At 34.9% G+C, this 24190-nt stretch overlaps 1 protein-coding gene across 1 annotated transcript; it reads right to left on the reverse strand.

Moving 5' to 3' along the window:
- Positions 1-8143: 8143 nt before the first annotated feature.
- On the reverse strand, positions 8144-10933 carry LOC145632723 (uncharacterized). The gene is made up of 2 exons (XM_081685066.1): positions 9626-10933; positions 8144-9514 (listed from the first exon to the last, which is right to left on the reverse strand). Exons 1-2 carry the CDS (start codon positions 10931-10933, stop codon positions 8144-8146), a joined length of 2679 nt encoding a protein of 892 aa, XP_081541192.1.
- Between the last annotated feature and the right edge of the window lie 13257 nt (positions 10934-24190).

The following is a 24190-nucleotide window of genomic DNA, read 5'->3' on the forward strand; positions in this document are numbered from 1 at the left end:
TTGGTGGTGTTTTAAAGCAAGTTAATGGTTTTTAATGTCAAATTCGACCATGAAAAGTCTAGATCTAGACTTTTCATGGTCGAATTTGACCTTATTAAACCAAATTCGAAGTTAAATTTGTGTTTGAGGTATGTTTTCGTGTTTGTAATTTTTTTGGCTAATTTTTTGTTCTAATTTTGTTGATTTTTTTAATTCAAATTTCATGTTTGATTGTTGATTTTTTTTTTTTGTTTTTTTGTTCTTTTTGGGTTTCATTTTCGTTTTGATTTTTTTTTTTTTTGTTAATTTTGGGTTTAATATTCGTGTTGATATATGTTAATTTTCGGTGTGATTTCGGTTTGAATTTGGGTTTCATTTTTGTTAATTTCAATTTTTGGTTTGATTTCGATTTGATTTTAGTGGATGGTTGTGTTGATTTAGTTTTGTGGTTTTTTTTTTTACTAAATTCATATATATGGTTGGTTGATTTAATTTTGGTGGGTTAAAGATAGCGGTGGTGGTGGGTGTTGGTTGTTTAGAGAGGCCGCTAGTGGTGGGTTTGATTTTAGTGGGTGGTTTTCTTGATTTAGTTTTATGGTTTTTTTTTTTTTTATAATAAATTCATATATCTATGGTTGGGTGATTTATTTTCTGTGGGTTTTTTTTGGGTTAAAGATAGCGGTAGTGGTGAGTGTCGTTGGATGTTTAGAGAGGGCGGCGGTGGTGGGTGGTCGTGGGTAGTGGTAGTTTAGGGAGGACGGTGGTGGTGGGTAAGGGGGTTTAGGCTGTGAACGAGTGCAGCAGGTTGTTGGGGGGGGGGGGGGTCAGTGGGAATTAGTTGTTGGGTGCGTTTTGTAATTTTTTTTAATTTTTTTAAAAAAATTTAACGACCGCCTAAGACCGTCGCAAGTGTCCATATTTGCGACCGGCTTGTTAACAGTCGCAATTAATAATATTTGCGACCGTTTTATTGCCGGTCGTTGAAAATAAATAAAGCGGTTGCAAATTAATTGCGACCGTCAAGCGGTCGTAATTTTTTTTTTTGCGACCATGGTAATAACGACAACCAGGTTACGACCGTTGACGGTCGCAATTATAATCAGCGACCGTTATTGTTATTTTTTGCGACCGTTTAAGACGGTCGCAAAAACCTTCTTTTTTAGTAGTGCGCCCCCAATCGAGGCTCCGTAGCTACTGCCAGGGCGCGGGCTGACCTGCGGCCGCAGGATATGGCGAGTACACGACCAGCCTAAGCATCCCACGAGGCTTCATCGCTACACGTCCTTCACTTGTCCCTCGATTCCGTCGATCTTATTCGTGACACGTCCTCTTCTATCATCCAATAATAATTCAACTTATGTAATTTATATTTTCTTTATTTATCTTTAGATTAGATTTCGGAAGTTTATAAATATCTCAAGGGATTATTATTTTCCTTTATGCCTTATATATCTTTTATTATTTTACGTTCTTTTGAACCCTAGTTTCTCATGGCATCTCCATGGATTCTTCCATGGATAATTCTTGGGTTTACTATTTTAATTCATTGAGGTATTTTATTTCTATTTTCCTGCTTTTAATTATGTTTTATTCCTTATATCTAGTTTTTATTATTTCTTCCATGTTTGAGTAGTTTTATTTCTAGGGTTTGGGAATCCATGTTTATATAATGAATCTTGATTGATATTATTGATATTTTGATTATTGATTTCTCTAATTGATAGTGTTTTATTGTTAATCTTGCAACTTGATCAATTGTTTGATTAATTTTTGTTAATAAGAGTTTGAATCGAAAGATCTTACTTTTAGAGGCTTACCTACAATTAGCAATTCTGATTATGTTAGCGACCGAACTACATATGTTGAATTGAAAGCGTTAAGACCTGACTGTAGGCTTAGCAATTGCTCTAGATAATTGATTGATTGAATTTTTATTGATATTTGATAGATTTAGAGCTATAAACATGGTGAACCATAACCCTAGGTCTTATTATTTTATCCATCTTTTAATTTAGACTACTTTTCTATCCGAATTTCGTGACTTGTTTAGTTTCTCCAATTTCTTAGAGGTTAGATTGAATACCATCTCTCTGTGGATTCGACCTTGCTTACCTTGCTACATTGTTAGTTGGATTTGTTAGGAATTTATTTTTGACAGGTGTACGACAACCTATCAAATTTTGGCGCCGTTGCCGGGGAGACGGCTTAATTTGATTTGACTTTTTTTTTTGTTGAACTAAATGGTACGACTGTCGCGTGTCTACCAAAAATAAACCTAACTCTAACCTCCTAAAATGTAGTAGGGTAAGCTAGGGTCGATCCCACAGAGAATTGGGTTATTAAACTATAACTTGTGTATGTTAGAAACCCCTGTTTTGAAGAAATAATACTACGGTCTAACAAATAAACTACTACGAACTATAGGACGAATAAAATACAAAATATAATAAATAAACTACTAAAATTGAAATACAATAAAAATCAAGGATAATAAAATAGGGATCGGAAGACATATATTAGTATTGGACTATGAATTGATCACCGAATCAAATAAATCATGCATATGTCTTAATGTTAACCGATGAACACAAATAAGCACTCAACCTCCCTCAAGTGCAAATAAACCAAACAAGCTCTTGGGTTATTGTCTAACTAACTAACAATCTAGAACAAGCTCTCTAGACTCGATTAATTAGCAGCATTAAAACAAGGAGATAGTTAACTTAAACCACAAATCTCACAAGCTCGGATTTGTGCAACTCAAAGGGTTGATAATCTTAGGTATTATAAAAGGTTTTAGTCACCAATCACACACCTAATTGCTACCAAAGGAAACTAACAAAGACAATTACGTATCACAAGTTAATACTTTAGCAATCAAACTAGTAAACTATACAAAAGATGGCATGTCTAAAATATAATTCGACTAGTTCATATCAATAAACCAAATTATCAATCCAATCAAGACATAAACATAATACCCAATAATTATAACAATTCTATTCTCACAATACAATAATCCAATGCATAATTTATCTCCCTACCCTTATTTAATCTAGCCTGACATACTAATAATATAGAATAGAAAAGGAGAAATCATGAAATACATAATATAGCTAATTAACAAAGCTTAATCAATCATGAAACTTATCAAACAAAACTAATTATCCAAACTCCAATACCAACTACAAAACTAGTGCATATAAATAGTAATAAGCAAAATTGTAATACCACTAAAAGTAGACAAGGTACTGACAAAGTGACAATTAGATTCACTTAGCTAATTCCACGAAGATAACAAATTTAGTGCTATTAATTGTTCTTCACCCTTGTTTCAGTCCTTCAATTGCAGTAGGTACTGGTTGTCTCTTCCGATCTACTGCCACCCACAAAACTTAGACCCCCAATTAAAACCACCTATCCGAATTTTTTGCCCCCATAATTAACTGATTTCATTCCTATCATCTATTGTTTGATGATCTGTTACCCGCGAGAATCGGTCAAGATTTCCTATAGCAGCTTCCTAGAGAAGATGAACGTGTTTGCCTCTTTTGGGGTTTCTCTGCTTCTTTCAGGGCTGCTGGACATCAAGTCTCTCTTGATGGGCTTCACTTACATCATTAACTTTGGGCTTGATACAAATATGAGTAATCCCAATTTGTGGGGTTCCGTTTCCTTGAATCCCGAGCAGCAATTGAATCCATTTTGATATCAAAATTCTCTTTCCTATAAACAAATAAATAAAATAGTAGTAACTCGTGTCTATGGAAGAATATTAAATAAAACACCCTTAAACAATGAAATTTTAATTATAATATCAAGAGCTTAATAAATGTAATATTATACTTTTATGACCCTATCAAACTCCCCCAAGCTTATAATTTTGCTTGTCCTCAAGCAAAGATATGAAATCACAAAGGAGTTAGAACTCTTGATATAACAATATATAATATGACAGGCTAACATGCTGTAACAAGTACTCTATATTGCTCAATAACAGCCTCAAGTCAAGTAGTATATGCAGAAGGAAACTTATTTATGAGATTAGAAATCAAATACCAGCTCTTAAACCAATTACAGCCTACTTTGCATCAACAATGTGGTGAAGTAGTTTGAAAGATCAATAGGACTTATAAAAGGATGCAGGGGTTAAGGTAGATAAAGGTGTGTCATATTTTAAGGAATGTGATGATAAAAAAAAACTCTATCACTAGTAGAGCCTCAAGAATTAATACATAAACTATAAAATCACACCTCTTATAACTTTTGGAGCTTCTTGACTTTCCCTCCTTTTATTTTGTTTCATGACTCTAAATGCTATGTATCTGTCAAGAAACCCATGTAACGAGCTTTCAACCAATGACTCCCGGTCCAGTTGGCCCAAGGCACTAGGTTTGAAGAAACCCCTACGGATTTACTAACTCGAGTTACTCAACTACGATACATAAAACACCACACGTACATTTATGGGTTCTGATCTTTTTTTCTTTTTTTTTTTTTTTTTTTTTAGATCCCATACATTGGTACGCAGAGCCTTTAATATGAAAAATTAATTATAATAAAACACTGCCACACTGATTATCCACTTTACACATGCATTGCTCTACTAATCCAAGAGAAGGTAAACATCTGGGTTAATTTTTTCAGATCAATGGTACTTGAATTAGATAACCAGAAAAATAGGTCAATAAGGCTCAAATTATTTGATTAGTGGATCATGTAAGCTTTTTGGCTATTTTGGTGCAAATGCCTTTATGCCTAAATCATTTCATTCTTATTACAACACTACAACGTTGACTTCCATCAGCTTGTAATTGTTCAAAGAGCCATGTTTTTTTTAAAAAAAAAATCTGCATATATACAAGCCTATAAGCCAAAGTTAAGCATAGTAGAGTGAATATTGTTAAGAACATAGGCAAAGCACTGTCGACACAGAATACCATACCAAACATAACTCACTCCCCCCCAAGTTTAATTCACACATTGCCCTCAATGTGTAACTGAATGAAAATCAGTAATAGCAAAATAAAAGGGAGAAAATAGAAGGAGAAGGAAACGAGCTCACCTGGTGAAGTTAGTTAGTTGAATGTGAACACTGACTGCCCTGTTAGCATCCCCCAAGCTGAAATTTGCTCATGTCTTGCTATTATTGGAGAGAAAATGGTTCTGTCCAATGCAGCGAGCCTCGTGTTGGATGCTTCCAGGCTGCTGCTGATATGTGTAGCTAGCCTGATGGCTTCCTGTATAGAAAGATTGGTGCTGCAACTTTACACCTGGCTGTGCTCTGAAACAAATCACACTAAAACAAGCAACTTCAGTGTCCATAATTTTTTTTTTTTTTGAAAACAGACAAATAACAGTATTAAAAAAAAAAGATAAAATAAAACATCAAATTATCTTCCTAAACTTGGGTTGCCTCCCAAGAGCGCTATATTTATCGTCGTTAGCTTGACGGTTTCTGAGCATACTAGGCATCATAACTAGGGGCTTCAAGCTCCATTACTTCAATGTTCTGGACCTAATAACCCTCATAGTAAGGCTTCAACCGATGACCGTTCACCTTGAATTCTTTCCCCGTATCTTCACTACGAATATCCACTGCACCATGCTCATACACCTTTGTGACAACAAATGGTCCCACCCATCGAGAACGGAGTTTGCCAGGAAATAGTTTGAGCCGAGAATGGTAGAGAAGAACTTTATGCCCAACTGTGAATGTCTTCCGTGAGATGCGTTTATCATGAAATGTCTTAGTCTTCTCTTTATATATCCTTGCATTTTCAAAAGCATCATTCCGGATCTCCTCTAACTCTTGTAACTGAAGTTTTCGTTGCTCACCCGCTGCATCCATTTCCATATTACATTGCTTCACGGCCCAGAAGGCTTTGTGTTCCAACTCCACAGGAAGGTGGCAGGGTTTACCAAACACAAGCCTATACGGAGATATCCCAATGGGCTTCTTATATGCTGTCCTGTATGCCCACAAAGCATCATTAAGGCGGAGGCTCCAATCTTTCCTATTTGGATTTACGGTCTTTTCAAGGATGGACTTGATCTCTCTGTTAGAAACTTCAGCCTGTCCATTTGATTGTGGGTGGTATGCAGTAGATATTCGATGAAACACATTATACTTCTTTAAGAGAGCCCCTACTGTCTTATTGCAAAAGTGTCTCCCCTTATCATTGATGATGGCCCTTGGAAATCCGTATCTAGAAAATATATTCGATTTCAAAAATTCTGCAACCACTTTAGAATCATTAGTACGGGTGGCTATAGCTTCCACCCATTTTGAGACATAATCAACAACAAGCAAGATATATTGAAAGCCAAAAGAAGAAGGAAAGGGTCCCATGAAATCCATACCTCAAACGTCGAAAATTTCACATATTAAAATGAGGGTTTGGGGCATTTCATTCCTAGGACCTAGTGTACCTGTTCTTTGACAATTATCACAAGTCTTACAAATTTCATATGCATCTTTGAATATGGATGGCCAATAGAATCCACTCTCTAAAACCTTGCGTGCAGTTCTCTTAGGCCCGAAATGTCCTCCACATGCATAAGAATGACAGAAAGTTAGTATCGAAAGAAACTTAGAGTCAGGTACGCACCTTCTGATCAACTGATCAACACAATACTTCCAGAGATACGGGTCATCCCATATGTAGTATTTTGATATGCTTCGCATTCGGTCCTTTTGTGATTTAGTGTAGCTGACTGGAAACATCCCAGATACAAGAAAATTCACTAAATCAGCATACCACGGAGTTCCTGAGATCAAAGCATGAAGTTGCTTGTCGGGGAACTCTTCATTGATTGGAGATTTTCCTTCATCAACACCAACTAATCTGCTCAAATGATCAGCAACACTATTGTCAGAACCTTTCTTGTCTCTAATTTCAACGTTGAACTCTTGAAGTAACAAGATCCAACGTATTAGCCTTGGTTTTGCTTCCTTTTTTGATAATAGGAACTTTAACGCTGCATGATCAGTAAACACAATGATTTTAGTTCCCAATAAATAAGATCGAAATTTATCTAAAGCAAAAACTATAGCAAGAAGTTCTTTTTCAGTCGTAGTATAATTAGCTTGAGCCTCATCAAGAGTTTTCGAAGCATAGTAGATTGTATGAGGAATCTTTCCAACTCGCTGGCCCAGCACTGCCCCTACAGCATCATAGTTGGACACGTCACACATCAGTTCGAAGGGGAGCTCCTAGTTAGGTGGTTGTAGAACAGGGGCGCTGACCAACTTATCTTTTAGCTTGTCAAATGCCTGCTTACAGGCCTCATCAAAGTGGAACTCCACATCCTTTTGGAGTAGTCTGCATAGTGGTTGCGCAATCTTAGAGAATCCTTCAATAAACCTGCGATAGAAACCTGCATGGCCAAGAAAAGAACGAACTTCCCGCACACAGGCGGGGTAAGGCAGAGAAGAAATAAGGTATATTTTAGCTTTATCGACTTTTATTCCTTCAGAAGACACAATATGGCCTAAAACTATACCTTGTTGAACCATGAAATGACATTTTTCAGAATTAAGCACAAGGTTAGTTTCAAGACAACGTTTAAGAACTAAAGTGAGATTTTCTAAGCAACTATCAAAAGAATCTCCATGTACAGTGAAATCATCCATGAAAACTTTTATAAAATTTTCAAGATAATCTGAAAAGATGCTTACCATACATCTCTGAAAAGTCGCCGGAGCATTGCACAATCCAAATGGCATACGACGATACGCAAATGTACCATACGGGCATGTGAACGTTGTTTTTTCTTGATCCTCCGAAGCTATAGGAACCTGCACATAACCTGAATATCCGTTAAGAAAACAGTAATAAGCATGACTAGCAAGACGTTCTACCATTTGATCAATAAAGGGTAAGGGAAAATGATCTTTTCGAGTCATAGAATTAAGTTTCCTGTAATCTACACAAACTCTCCATCCATTTTGCACTCGAGTGGGAACCATTTCTCCCTTATCATTCTCCACCACTGTAACTCCTGACTTTTTCGGGACCCCTTGCAAGGGACTGACCTAAGGGCTATCTGATATAGGATATATCACCCCCACTTCAAGAAGCTTTAATACTTCTTTCTTTACTACTTCCATCATAGGTGGATTAAGTCGTCGCTGCACTTGTCTCACAGGTTTAGCTCCCTCTTATAATAAAATTCTATGTTGGCACATAGAAGGGCTAATCCCTTTAATATCCGCAACTGTCCACCCTAAAGCTGTTTTGTGCTCCTTGAGAACTTGCACCAGCTTTTGCTCTTGAGTCGGAGTTAGGTTACTCGCGATTATGACTGGAAGAGTGTCATTCTCTCCCAAAAATGCATACTTCAAGTGGCCAGGCAGAAGTTTTAACTCCACTTCAGGTGGCTGTACAATTGAAGGTAAAAGTCTGTTAGATGTGACAGGCAATTTCATAAATTTATCTACATACCTTCCTTGCTTATTTGGAAGCACTTCCAAGGAGGAGAAAGCTTCCTTGACATCATTTTCAAGCTCAAAATGTTCCTGCAGGTTAGTGTATTGCACTTTTTCCACAGGTTCAGTCAAAACAACATCTAATGCATCATGACCAGAGAGAAAAAATACTTGCTCAGTTAGTGTATCAATAACATCTATACTAGAAACATATTCACAATCAGAGGGGTATCTCATGGCATCAAATAAATTAAATCGGATAACCTCCCCATCAAATTCCATGGTCAAAATCCCACTATGAACATCAATCTTGGTTCTAGATGTTTTTAGAAAAGGTCTCCCTAATAAGATTGGCATTGCATTAGAGGATTCATCATTTGGCATATCTAACACATAAAAATCAGCAGGAAACACAAGTTCATTTACTTGTACTAAGACATCCTCAATCACTCCTAAAGGATAAGTATTAGAACAGTCAGCAAGTTGAATAATCACACGAGTATATTTTAAAAGTCCTAAGTTCAGTGCTTTATAAATAGATAAAGGCATCACATTAATAGAAGCACCTAAGTCTAACATGCACCTCTCATATCTCATGTTACCTATTCTACAAGGTATAGTAAAAATACTTGGATCCTTGCACTTAGGAGGAATTTTCCTCTGTAAAACTGCAGATACATTCTCACTTACGCTGACCTTCTCATCTCCATTCAGTTTTCGCTTGTTAGTGCACAAATCCTTCAGAAACTTTGCATAACGCGGTACCTGTCTAATGGCTTCCAGTAAAGGTATGTTCACCTCTACCTTGCGAAATACATCTAGCACCTCCTTTTCCATCTCTTTCTTCTTATCCTTAGAAGTTAACCTGCTAGGGAAAGGAACAGAAGAAGAAAAATGGTCAGTTTTGGATGAAACAACATCACTTACCTTAGAGGGCTGCTCATTTTTTCCTGGAACAACAGTCTCATGTTCCTCTTGGTGTTCTGCTAGCGTTTCACTCCTGCTTTTTTCTGGAACCTCCAGCTGCTTGCCACTTCTAAGTGATACGGCGCTTGCATTCTCCTTCGGATTTCTTTCTGGTTGGCTAGGCAACTTGTTAGAATTCTGAGCTTGGAGTTTTCCCACTGTGTTAGCTAACTGAGAAACTTGGTTCTCCAAGTTCTTAAGTCAACTTCTTGTTTCTTGCTGAAAATTCAAAGTGTTGTCAGCCATTGCCTTCACGATTTCTTCCAGAGACATGCTACCAGATTGTGGCTGGGAAACTTGCTGATTTTGAGGTCGCGGCTGATATTGCGGTTGTTGATGAAAACCAGGTGGAGGATTAGATGCTTGTTGTTGCTGGAAAGCTGGTTGTCTGAGGTTGGAGTTGCCTGCCTGCTGCTGAACATTGCCATATCTCAGGTTTGGATGATCTCTCCACCCCGGATTATAAGTCTGAGAGAACGGATCATAACGTCTTTGCTGTCCCTGAACACCACCAACAGAATTCACTTGTTCTTCTTGCATAGTAGGGCACATATCAGTTGGGTGTCCCGCTATCGAACATATGCCACAAACTCTTTCTTGCCCTTTTTCGATCATCACTCGCTCCACTAAAGAAGTGAGTTTAGCTAATTGTTGCTCGAGGTTAGAATTCACCACTTCATTAACTTGACGTACAGAACTGGACTTAATATTTCGACCTCCACGGTACTGAGAGTTTGCTGCCATGTTTGCTATCAGTGTCTTTGCCTCCGCGGGTGTCTTATCAACCAATGCTCCGCTACTTGCAGCATCAATAAAGTTTATGTCCGACTCCTTGAGCCCTTCATAAAAGTACTGCACTAGTAATTGCTCACTGATCTGATGGTTGGGACAGCTATCACATAGCTTCTTGAAACGCTCCCAATACTCATAAAGTGTCTCCGAATCTTCTAGTCGAATTCCACATATTTCCTTCCTGATATTGGCTATTAAAGATGCTGGAAAATATCTGTTAGCAAACACTTTCAGCATCTGATCCCAGGTTGTAATGGTTCCGGCAAGTACCTTAAATAACCACTCCTTGGCAGCGTCGGACAAGGCAAAAGGAAATGCCTTCAGCTTGAGTTGATCTAGGGTAACTCCAGCTGGTTTCATCCCCGCACATGCTATGTGGAATTCCTTCAAAAATCTGTTCATCTCATTCATGTGGACTGACCCCAAGGAATTAGTACGGAAACCTGAAAATGTGGGAAGGGCTCTGATCAGTCCAGGCTTGATCTCAATTTCTGTCCCATCATCTACTATGCACAACAAATTTGCATCAAAAGTTGGAGCTGCGAGCTGCTTGAGTGTTTGATCACCTATCTCAAAAAACTCTTCACTTTCCTCGTCTGAAGACGAGCTTTCGCTTAGAGGCAACGGAATGTGACGAGCTTGATCCAGTATTTGAGCACGAGTCCTTTTAGCTACTGGAAGAGTAGAAAAAGGATAAATTATCAGTCCCTGATTCCTTGCTGCAAAGTTTCTTAATCTTTGATGCTTCAAGTTTCTGTCACACATACAAAAACAAGGAACTAGGTGACAAGTTAGCAGGAAAAGTTAGAAAAAAAAAAACACAAGAAATAATGAAATAAAACGCCAACTCCCCGGCAACGGCGCCAAATTTTGGTACGAATGTCGCGTGTCTACCAAAAATAAACCTAACTCTAACCTCCTAAAATGTAGTAGGGTAAGCTAGGGTCGATCCCACAGAGAATTGGGTTATTAAACTATAACTTGTGTATGTTAGAAACCCCTGTTTTGAAGAAATAATACTACGGTCTAACAAATAAACTACTACGAACTATAGGACGAATAAAATACAAAATATAATAAATAAACTACTAAAATTGAAATACAATAAAAATCAAGGATAATAAAATAGGGATCGGAAGACATATATTAGTATTGGACTATGGTGATTAGTATGAGTATGGTGATTAGTATCATCTTCATACGTATGGTGATTAAAAAATAATTAAAATATGTATGATTAGTATCATCTTCATACGTATGGTGATTAAAAAATAATTAAAGTATGAGTATATTTTGAAATCATAAATTTTATTACTTGATTTTTCATAAATTTAAATGAAAGATTTCAAAAAAAAAAAAAAAAAAAAAGTGGTTGAATGCATAATTAATTATGCTCACATAAAGTAGAAGTAGAAGTTCATAAACAAAAGTTTGGGAAAAAGAAAAAAATAACACAAGACAACCTAAGAAACCGGTTGTTAGACACAACTGGTCTCTTTTACTATAAAACTGAAAGCAAAGGAAACTGGTGGTATGGGCCCTACGGGTACAGTGAATATGCTCCTATTGGCTGATTAGAGATCGCCTATGCATAATACCAGGTCTCTTTGATCAACACTATATTTTTTTCTCTTTTCTAGGGGTAGCATGTGCTACCCCAGTGTGTAGTTCCTACAGGCGTGGGTACATTGCATTGTACCGCCGTTTTGCAAAAAGAACATATTATACAAATGTAAAGAACATACAAGTGCAGTGAAAAGGACACACTATTGAAATGTAATGAGCATATACTTAAAGTAAAAAGAACATATTTGTACCAAAAAGGAGTGAAAAGAACATATGTTCATGTTGTTTGATTGTCAGTGTAATGTATTTTTATTTGTGATATACTCCCTCCGTTTTTAAATACTTGCTCCACTTTCCTTTTCCGGTCGTTTTTAAATACTTGCTCCATCTCCTTATTTGGAAAGTTTTTACAATATTTAATTAATTTCTCTCACCAAGTGGACCCAACAATATTAATTCCATATTCTCTTTCCTTCAATTTTCTCCACTATTTTTTTATTTTTTTCAATTTTTTATTCTTCCACCAACCCCACTACTTCCATATTTAATTACTTTCTCCAATTTCTCCTAGCGCGGAGTTTTAGGAGAAACGGAGCAAGTATTTAAAAACGGAGGGAGTAATGTTCCTTACTTACTGTGAAATGATCTTTGAAATTGATATATATAAATAATGTTCATTACATAATATTTTCATTTTCTTTATTAATATAACAGATGTTCTTAAGATATATATATATATATATATATATATATATATATATATATATATATATATATATATATATATATATATATATATATATATATATATATATAAATAAAATTGGATGTTCTTTAGAAAACCACTATATAATATTTACAAAATAATGACATGTTCTTTACAAAACAGCTACATGTTTTTTCCGCATTTTCAGTCTATACCAAGCAAGATACAGGCTGTTGCACCTTAAAATTGTCATGTGCTACCCCTTGTTACTTCCTAGGTCCGCCAGTGCCGGTGATGATTGTTTTTATACGATGTCATACAGTTTAGCCTAAAATTCAAGTGATCCATTTAAGTAATTATTATTAGGCTTATTACGTCTTTTATAGAGTATAAGTTTAGCTTTATGTGTAGAGACCGTTGGACCTTTTCTAATGCATGATGGGCGGATTAAGGAAAGGGGGTCTATATATAAATAGACATGTAGGGTTATGGTCCCTACATGTCTATTTATATATAAATAGAAATCTAGGGTATCCTACGCGCGTGATGCACGCGAAAGAGTTAGCTGTTGCATAGAAGTTGTAATAGCGCGTAGTTACACCGACCTTTGGTTTGGGTGGTAGATCTGGTAGTTTTAATACGTACTATTTGGTTTATATGCCTATATAGTGGTTTTGTAGAAATATAAAAAAGCCACCAAAATCTTTAATGATAATTATTTTTTTAAAACCCTAAAAAGTTTGACAGTGTTATTTCAAAATTATTATTAAATAATATTGAATTGATTTGCATCCCTGCATATCTTAAGCTAGTTTAGAACGAACTCTTAATTGATTTGCATGATTCAATAATACTTAACGTATTTTTCTTCAAACGATTTTTTTGTGAAGTTGGTCATACAGAGTAATAATATGTGAAATGTTCGTTGTAGCTAAAATCTTAATAATGTAAGTTCAATGCTCTACGACCATCTAATATCTATATCTGTATCTAATACTAAAGCAATAACCACTTAGTTATATTTTTCTTCTTAAATTCTCTCCATATTTAAATACATTTTTTTTTCTATCATCGATTTCCTTCTATTTTAGGATTTTAAAGTTATTTATACCTCTTGATAACATCTACTCAAATATCATTATTTAATATGAATGTCATTTAAATTTCACGTTGTTTATGTGCGAGCCATCAAATAATGTACAATTAAAAAGCTAATAAACCTTAACAATATTTGTAATAATTAAAGGACATTGTAAATAAGAAGAGCAACCGCGAAGGAGTAAAAATAAATCATCTCGTGGTAATAAACAAAGTCTTCGTACATACAATTTTTTTTTTCCTTTTTAAATAACAATAATAACATATGAAGTACAAAACATTATAATTTTTTTTATTTAAAAAAGGCATTACAAGTTTTTGTTAAAAATAAAATAAAATTGTATTAGTTGATGGTATGTTTAATGAAAAAAAACCCAATTAAATATATTAATGAGAGTAAACATATTAATGAGGGTAAAAAAGTAAATATACATTTTTGTACACAATTTGTACATATTTTTGAGGGTATAGTATATATATATATATATATATATAAACATAAAACTGGATGTTCTTTACAAAACTACTATATGTTTTTTACAAAATAATGACATGTTCTTTACAAAACAGCTACATGTTTTTTCCGCATTTTCAGTCTATACCAAACAAGGTACAGGCTGTTGCACCTTAAAATTGTCATGTGCTACCCCTTGTTACTTCCTAGGTCCGCCAGTGCCGGTGATGATTGTTTTTATACGATGTCATATAGTTTAGCCTAAAATTCAAGTGATCCATTTAAGTAATTATTATTGGGCTTGTATCGTCTTTTATAGAGTATAAGTTTAGCTTTATGTGTAGAGACCGTTGGACCTTTTCTAATGCATGATGGGCGGATTAAGGAAAGGGGGTCTGTATATAAATAGACATGTAGGGTTATGGTCCCTAGTAGTAGATACAATAGACTCTCATTTATGTAGAAATCCTAGAATTTGTACCTACTAGAAGACGCATAGTCAAGGGTTCGGTCAATTGACATGGAATCAGGTACGCTTCCGCAATGATGTTTTACCGATAAAAAACTTTTGTATACATCCGGTTTACACTAATATTAGTGTACATCGAGCAGTATAGGGGTAACTTTAAGCCAATTTATAGGGTAACTTTTTGCCTTTTTTTGGGTAACTTTGGACATAATATGAATTTTTTTTTATAAATCGAACAAGAAAAGTTTTATAAGGGTGATAAAATTACTTTCAATCACTAATAATTGAATCTTAGTCATTTAAAATGTGATTCTTTACCAATAAAAGGTAGATTATTTTTATTTGTATTGGGTTATTTTTATACATATTAGGGTAACTTTTATTCATTTTAGGGGTAACTTTTGATTACTTTAAGAGAGATTTAAAATGGATGTACAATAATTATTGTACACCCGTTTTTTTATTTTAAAGTTTGTGTTTACCGATTAATTTGATACGAAGATCAAGTATATTTTAGGAATTAATTCCAACAAGTGGTATCATGAGCCTCCTTTATATTGGATTAGTCGGTTAATTTCATTCCGTTAGTTTTGGTTTAATCAATCATTTGATTGGATATGAATTATCATGAAACTATTGAGTCTTAATATTAATTAATTCATGTGGTCGTTATTCCGTGTATTTTGTTGAAATGAAGTACTGTATGTGTTAATGGAGTGTTTTCGTTTCGGCTAATTCGTTGTATATATATGAATAATAATTTTGGATTTGATCGTATTACTGCCATATGTCGAGGGTGAAAGTTGTTTAACTATTTTGCGATCTTCGGTTTTTTCGGCTGTTTTGTCACATATGCTTATTGATTTTGTTTTATGCTGTTAACTTTCTTTTTATCATGGCAACATGATTTGACTATTTACGAAGTACTATATATACTAATGTTTCCATGATTCATTATTGATTTATATTGTAAGATCATATTTTATTCTTGAATTGGATGCTAATATATACTGCAGTTTCTTAATCTGATCGTTAAGCATGTTTTAATCAAGAGTAATACAAACGCATGATTATTATTACATGTATTAGGGATTAAATCAGATTTTTTTATATTTGACAATTAGGTAGAACTAATATTGTATCTCATGTTTTGGATTTATTAATTGAAACAATATGTTACCAAAGTAACCTCTTTTGTCTAGATTAATTTATTTGAAATATTGAGATGTGTGTTTGATTTTCATGCGATTAATGGTCGGCCCAAAGGAAGGCTATTATTTAGCCGGAAATTAAACATGCTTGTGGTAATAAATATGTAACAATTATAAGGTTTTCCATGTGAATGTTGAGTCGGTCCAAAGAAAGGCTTAATGTTTGACAGGATTTTATTGTTAATATTTGATTACTACACCAAGAGGACCACTTACAAGTTAATTTTTCTGTCAAATGTTGTGCTAGGTCTCTTGTGATGAGATATGTTGTCAATATTTTAATCTGATTACTTCCTTCGTTTTTTTTTTTTTTTTTTTTTTTTTTTTTTCATTATTGCACCATAGGGGTTATGTACAAATATTTTGGTAGTGGAAAAAAGTAAGAGAGAGAAAGATAAAAATACAAAATTGCCCATGTGACATATTGATAAACTAAAAAGTTAGTGTGAAAAAGCAAGGGTATGTTGGGTATTTGTAGTGTGAACACAAGTAATTTTTTTCTAATGAGAAAATGGTGCAATATTTGTGAAACTTCCTAAAAAGGCAAGTAGTGCAATAATAAAAGAACGGAGGAAGTATTAAAGTTGAATTTTGGAATTAATTGTGAGCTTGTCTTGTCGTTTGTGTTCTTTTCAGTGAATACTTCTGCTAATGTGATATTTGCCAACATTAATACTATACCCATGCTTGATGGGACAAACTTTAAGAGTTGGAAAGAGAACGTTATGATCGTTCTTGGTTGCATGGATCTAGACCTTGCTCTTCGGGTTGAGCGTCATGCTGCTCTTACGGATTCTAGTTCCTCTATTGAAAAGGGAAATATGGAGAAGTGGGAATGCTCAAATCGCATGAGTCTTATGATCATGAAACATGCAATTCCGGAATCATTCAGGGGCACTATGTCCGAAGAGGATAATGCCAAATCATTCCTTACAGAACTTGAAAAGCGTTTTGCTAAAAACGAAAAGGCGGAAATAAGCACTCTGTTAAGTAGTCTTGTTTCCCAAACGTATAAAGGAACAGGGAACATAAGGGAGTACATTATGGAAATGTCTCATATTGCTTTAAAATTAAAGGCACTAAAGTTAGAGTTGTCTGATGACTTGCTCGTGCATTTGGTTTTGATATCTCTTCCTAAACAGTTCAGTCAGTTTAAGGTCAGTTATAACTATCAAAAGGAGAAACAAACTCTAAATGAGCTCATTTCCCATTGTGTTCAAGAGGAAGAGAGATTAAAGCAAGAAAAGATAGAAGGTGCTCACTTGGCATTTTCCTCTAAGGATGGCAAGAAAAGGAAGAAGGGTAAGGATGCGGTTTTGTAACCACAAAAGAAGCAACATAAGGAAGAGAAGGTTGAATCAAAAGCATCTAGATGCTTCTTCTAAGGTGGGATGACTCACAAGGAGAAACAATGCACTAAGTACCACGCATAGCGTGCGAAAAAGGGTATGTTTCTTTCTTTTGTCTGTTCATAGGTTAATTTAATTTCGGTACCTAAACACAGTTGGTGGCTAGATTATGGTGCTACTACTCACATAAGTGTGTCCGTGTAGGGTTGCATGAATTGCCGAAAACCGAGTGATGGTGAAATATACATCTATGTGGGTGATGGCAAGGCAATTGAAGTTGAAGCTATAGGCACTTTTAGGTTGTCATTAAAGACTGGATATTATTTGGATTTGAAAGAGAATTTTGTTGTACCGTCTTTTAGACAGAATTATTTAATTTATGTTCCTACATTGGACAAATCTGGTTATCTTTGTTCTTTTGGAAACAATAAAATTAGTCTTTTTTATACTTCAAAGTTAGTTGGATTTGGTTCTTTATTTGGCTTTGACAAACTATATTTGTTGGATACTATTGCTTCATTTATTGAAAGTTTGTATGTCAATTCTAGTGGTACCAAAAGAAAATTAGCAAATGAGAATTCTTCATCACTTTGGCACAAACGTTTAGGGCATATTTCTAAACAAAGAATACAAAGACTTGTGTCAGAAGGAATTCTTTATTCCCTTGATTTTTCAGATTTTGATGTATGTATTAATTGTATCAAAGGGAAACAAACAGATAAAAGGAAATTAGGAGCCGAACGAGCTTCAGATGTCTTTGTAATACCCCGTATTTTTTACGTATTTTATTTAATATACATACATTTTATACGTATTTTATTTAATATATATATTTTATAAGGGTATTTAAATAACTCTAGCATTTTAATTATGATGTTTTGATTATTTATCCCATGTAAATTGGGAATATTTTACAAAAAGGAAAGGTCGTTTAATTAATTAATTAATAGAAGTTGGGGTTTTATTTTAAGAAATTATGATTTTTAACAAGTTTTAGTAGGGAAGGGATTAGGAAAAACTAAAGGAGAAAAGTTTAGGGTAAAAGGGGAGATAGAGAAGGGGTATAAATATCCCTCTTATGAGGCAATTCAACGTTGCCCAGAGTGGAGAAAACCCAAGGTAAACTTCTCTCCCTTTTCTCTTTATTTTTCTCTTTCTTTATTTTTCTCTTTCTCTCTCCTTCCCTTCCCCTCTTGCCGCGCACAGCCACCACCGGCAGCCACCACCACCACCGGTGGGCCGCCGGCCACCATCACCAGCCGACAGCCGGCAGTGGCGCCGGCCCCTGCTGTCGGCAGCCCTGTTTTTCCGAAAAAAAAGGTTTTCTTTTTAAAAATCAAATCTTTATTACCTAAAACTAATCTATGCTATAGTCTAATTATAAATTATGAGTTTGGAGGTTTAAATTTGATGTTTGGTTATTGTAATTGTGTTAATTAATTTTCAGATTTGGTTTTTAATTAAAAAGCCCCAATTTTTGAAACCCTAGGTTCTTGATTCATGATTTATTGAAAGATTATGATGTATAATAGGGTAGGCCTTTGTTTTAAGTGTTTTAAAACCAAATTACAACAAGTTTTAATTATAATAAAGTGCTGGAATTTTATGTAGAACACTTGATATTAGGTTTCTTGAAGAAATTTTAATTACCCATTAATTGGGACTTAATTTATGGTGTTTTAAATATAATTTCAGCTTATTCTAATTAAATTATGAAGGGTTTTAAAATAGTATATATTGCTGGAAATTTGTTTAGAGTGGATATTAATACTCTATTATGGATTTAATGTGTAGGAGACTTTGAAGTAAGCGATTTCTACTAGTCGTGGCAGTTTTAATAACGTACTCAAGGTACGTTCGCGTACTTAGCATATTTTGATGATGTAGAATCGTGCTAGGTTGGATTTCAATCAATTACAAGTAGTATCATGCTAAGGTTTATGTATGAAAGTGTGAATTTATGGTGTTTGTGATTGAATTGTGAAGCATGAATTACTTGTGATGGTTATGGATTGGAAAATTATATTTTGGGCATGTTGTGTTTGAACCACATTTTTATTTACGGCATGTTAGAAGGCATGATTAATTAAACTACATGTTTAATTATGTTTGGAATATTGAAAAGGAATTTTATTATGGTTCAAATAATTTTTATTGATGCTTTAAGTATGAGGAAGGAGCTATATAAGTGTCTATGTACACAAGGAATAAATAGTATGTTGGTGCCTTTGTGCACTTAAGGTGTTTTTAACACCGAGGGATAGGATTTTTGGCGCATTATGCGTTTAAGGTGTCTTTGACACTGAGGTAGAATTAAAAAGGGTTCAACAATAAATAATATGTGGTCACTAATTATTCAAGAATTAAATCGGTATGTTTGTTTGATTGTATAATTATTGTTGATTGACTTACTATGCTTTGAGAGTCATCACCAAGTCTAATAATCTGTAAATAACGTAAAGTGAAAGAGATTACGCACCAAAACTCTTGGAACGTATATACCTTGAGTATGAACAATGAGGGGAGTTATGAGGTTTTATATTTAACCATAACTTCTAATGGAGTACCAACGCTGTATATTCCTTTTTTATTATTTATTATTATGCGCAGGAATTCCGCCACCTTTGTGTGGTTTTGCCGCTGGCACGGTTAGCTCCCGTGCCAGTTAACCTCAAATTTATTTGGGGGAGGTTAGGAGGTGGAAACCCGTTCGATGCGTAATCAATGCAAAATGAATTAATTAGTGTCTAGTCATTGTGTTATGTTGATTGGTGAGTTGGTAAATAGGTGCGATGAGGTAAGTGTATGTGATAGGTGAAAGCATGTTAGTGTGGCTAATTTACGCTTATGTACTCAGCTTTGCTGATTGTGTGTGTTTGTGTTTTTGGCCATGTCTTTATCTTGGCCCTATGATGACCCATTTTTAATGGAGAGTAGTGGAAACAAGTAGAGATAAACTTTTCAGGTATTGAAGCATGATCATGATAGGGCATGAGTGAAGAGTGAATCCTACTAGTTTTCATTAGATTACAATGTGTTTTATGCTTTATTTATTTATGATATATTATGTATGGACTAACATAAAGGTTTGATTTGGGAACGGTTTTGAATAAGGGCCTTTAATGGTTCCAAGTTGTAGTTTGATTTTATTTGACTTGTTCGTTTTTTTTTTAAACTTTATTTTCGTTTGGTTTTAAACTTTATCTTCGTTTGGTTGACTTTGGGTTGACTTGTTTAATCAATTTTTAATTTTGAGTCTTCCGCTGTGTATCTTTGATAATTGCCTTAGCCGTTTTCACGCTGGCGGTAATGTCTTAGTTATTCCTAAATCGTATTTTTAAAAGAGTAGAATGGGTATTTAAAGGAAAGGAATTTCTAGGGTGTTACAGTCTTAGAACTAATACATACGGATATTTGTGGACCATTTCCTACCGCTTCTTGGAATGGTCAACAATACTTTATTACGTTCATAGACAATTATTCTCATTATGGCTACCTATATTTGATTCATGAGAAATCCCAAGCATTGGATGTGTACAAATCTTATAAAGATGAAGTTGAAAATCAACTTTGGAAAACAATTAAGAAAGTCAGATTTGACCGTGGTGGTGAATATTGTGGCAGAAATGACGAATTTGGTGAACAAAGTCCAGGGCCATTTGCTAAATTCCTAGGGAATGTGGAACTGTTCTTCAATACACCATGCCAAGATCACCTCAAATGAATGGTGTAGCTGAGAGGCGCAATAAAACATTGCAGGAGATGGTAAGGAGTATGGTTAGTCACTCTACATTACCATAATCCCTCTAGGGAGAGGCAATTAAGACCGCAACTTATATTCTCAATAGAGTACCAACTAAGGCAGCTTCTATAACCCCTTGTGAACTATGGACTGGCAAGAAACCCAGTATAAAACATCTACACATTTGGGGTTGTCCAGCTGAGGCAAGACCTTATAGGCTAAATGAAAATAAACTATACTTTAGAACTGTCAGTTGTTACTTTGTTGGGTACCCTGAAAGGTCTAACGGGTATAAATTTTATGATACCACAACTAGATCAATTTTTGAGACTAAAAATGCTAGATTTTTTGAAGATGTTGAGTTTGGAGGGGAAGATAAGGTTAAAGAGTTTATTTTCGAAGAGGAACAAGTTTTCTTCCTTCAGTTGTTATCAATCATGACCAGACATCCATTCCTGGCATGATTGAAGGTACAACTCAAGAAACTCAAAATGATTCCCCTTTTTAGAATCAACGGGAAATTCATGAAGAACAAACTCAACAACTTCAAGAACCAGTGCCATTAAGGAGATCCACTAGAGAAAGAAGAAGTGCAATTTCATATGACTACATTGTTTTTCTCCAAGAACAGGAGGATAACAATGAAATTAGTGAAGAATTTGTTGCACTACTTCAAGAACAAGAGTTGGATAATGAAATGGTGCATGATGATCCAATCACCGTTCGCCAAGCCATTGAAGGCCCTAACTCTTAAGAGTGGATTGATGCCATGAATGAGGAAATTAAGTCCATGATGGACAATGACGTTTGGAACCTTGTTTCATTGCCAGAAGGTGTGAAACCCATTGGTTGTAAATGGATTTTTAAGACCAAAAAGGATTCAAATTGCAATGTGATAAGGCATAAGGCTCGTCTTGTCGCTAAGGGCTATACTCAAAAGAAAGGCATTGATTATAAGGAGACTTATTCACCAGTTTCTTCTAAAGACTCCTTTAGGATTATGATGGCACTTGTAGCATATTATGATCTTGGGTTACATCATATGGATGTTGAGACAACATTTCTCAATGGTGATATCAAGAAAATCATCTACATACAGCAATCGGAAAACTTTTTTCCAGGAGATTCAAAGAAAATGGTTTGCAAATTCAAGAAATCCTTCTATGGACTCAAACAAGCTTCTCGTCAATGGTACTTTAAGTTTCATCAAGTTGTTATGTCTCATTGTTTTGAGACAAATGCAGTTGATGATTGTGTGTACCATAAGTTCAGTGGGAGTAAGCATGTTTTCTTGGTTTTATATGTTGATGACATATTGCTTGCCAGCAACAATATAGGCTATTTGCACGAAACCAAGAGATTTCTATCAAATCACTTTGAGATGAAAGATCCTGGGGACGCCTCTTTTGTTTTAGAGATACAAATTTATCGAGATCGTCATCTAGGCACTCTTGGATTGTCACAAAAGGGCTATATCAAAAAAGTTTTGAAAAGGTTTGACATGCAAGACTGTAAACCAGGTGATACCCCTGTGGCTAAAGGAGACAAGTTCAGTCTCACTCAATGCTCAAAGAATGAATTTGAGAATAAAGAAATGAAGAAGATCCCTTATGCATTAGCTGTAGGGAGCCTTATGTATATAAGCTCAAGTTTGTACCCGTATTATTGGAATGTTGGGCAGATACCTAAGCAATCCAGGACTTGATCATTGAAAACAGTAAAGAGGGTCATACGATATTTGCAGAGAACAAAGGATTACATGCTCACTTATAGAAGGTCAGATCAACTTGAAATTGTTGGATACACTGATTCTAACTTTGCTGGATATCAAGATATCCTGAAATCCACATCTAGCTACATCTTTGTCGTAGTTAAAGGAGTTGTCTCTTGGAATAGCGTCAAACAGACTCTTGCAGCTACTTCCACCATGGAAGCAGAATTCATAACTTGTTATGAGGCATCCAACCATGCATAATGGTTAAGGAATTTTGTCATAGGTTTACGCATAGTGAATGGTATTGATATACCACTCAAATTGCTATGTGATAACTGGTCAGCAGTATTGTATGCCAACAATAACAAAGGCTTGCCAAAATCAAAGCATATCGATGTCAAGTTTAGAGCTGTGAAGGAAAGAGTGAAGAGTAAACAATTGTCCTTAGAGCATATTAGCAAAAAATCCATGATTGCGGATCCGCTTACTAAGGGTTTACACCCAAAGTATTTCATGAGCACACTACTCGTACATGTGTCATGCCACCTAAGGATATATAGTTTCAGTGGGAGTTTGTTATCTTATTGCTTGTATGACTATAGGGAATATTTCAAGCATTACCCCTAGATTGAACCCCAATGTGATCATACACTAAAGTACGGTAGCGTCCATAGGGAAAGAAGATAGAGCAAAAGAGTCGCCAACAATTTTTAGGAACTTGTAAACCGTTCACGAGGTGAAGGTTACACCCCTTAACGATCCAAGAGATCGTCAACTCCAATAGGTCTGGAACCATGACTGATAGTTCGGGGATGAAGGTACAAATCCAACCTAAAAGAGATTGAACCTGCCCTAATAACAGGCCTCTACTTTATTCTAATCGTATTCATGCGCGTTTTCTGACTAACATGAAATCATTAGGTTAATCCTAAACCTGTTTATCTATGTTGGTTGAATATTAATGCACAAACAAAACTATTATTGGCGATCACTTGAATTATAATCATATTAACCCTAAACAAGATTATTAATTATCTTATTAAGCGTGATTACAAGTACCAATTCCCTTTAAACATGCATAAAAGGTGTGATCAAGCAATAACAATAAATATCAAGCAACATAATAATAATCACAAATAATAATAATCATCATCATAAAATCATAATAATCACAATCATGTTCATGTTAAAGCATAATAATAGCAATATCCTAGGCATGTTACTAACAAGATTAATAACAAACCCTAGCATGTTACTAAGCATAAAAAGATTAAATATTTAGCCCTAACGTGATACTAACATGCTATTAGGAAAGAAATAGGAAGCATCATAATTGTCATATTTGATATTAGAAATTATAGTTGTTACCCTAAACATGATACTAGGAATCATTGTTGTCATTTAAAACATCAAGCATCCTAACATGACACTAGGAATCAAAATAACAATCTAGACATGATTTCTATATCATTATATCAATAAAATCAATTAAAGCACTTATTGGATGCCTCGTATCTCTTTCTAATAACAAAAAACACGCGTTAGTAACTTCAAGGAAAATATAAAATAAACAATCAAATTAAATAATTGAAATAGAGAATTGGGACCAAACCCTCATAAATTAAAACCTTTCACGTCTAGGGCGAAGACAACTTCGAACTTGGCTAGGTGTTTCTCGACCTTGTGAATGCGGAATTTTGTATGAGAAAAACT

This window comes from Chenopodium album, chromosome 5 (genome assembly GCF_948465745.1).
Source record: "Chenopodium album chromosome 5, dcCheAlbu1.1, whole genome shotgun sequence".
Taxonomy (NCBI): Eukaryota; Viridiplantae; Streptophyta; class Magnoliopsida; order Caryophyllales; family Amaranthaceae; genus Chenopodium; species Chenopodium album.

Coding starts and splice junctions, on each gene's coding strand:
- LOC145632723 (XM_081685066.1), bottom strand. CDS start 10,933: ATGTGTGACAGAAACTTGAAGCATCAAAGATTAAGAAACTTTGCAGCA. Junction 9,515..9,625: donor CTCTGGAAGAAATCGTGAAG/GCAATGGCTGAC, acceptor CTCCAAGCTCAG/AATTCTAACAAGTTGCCTAG.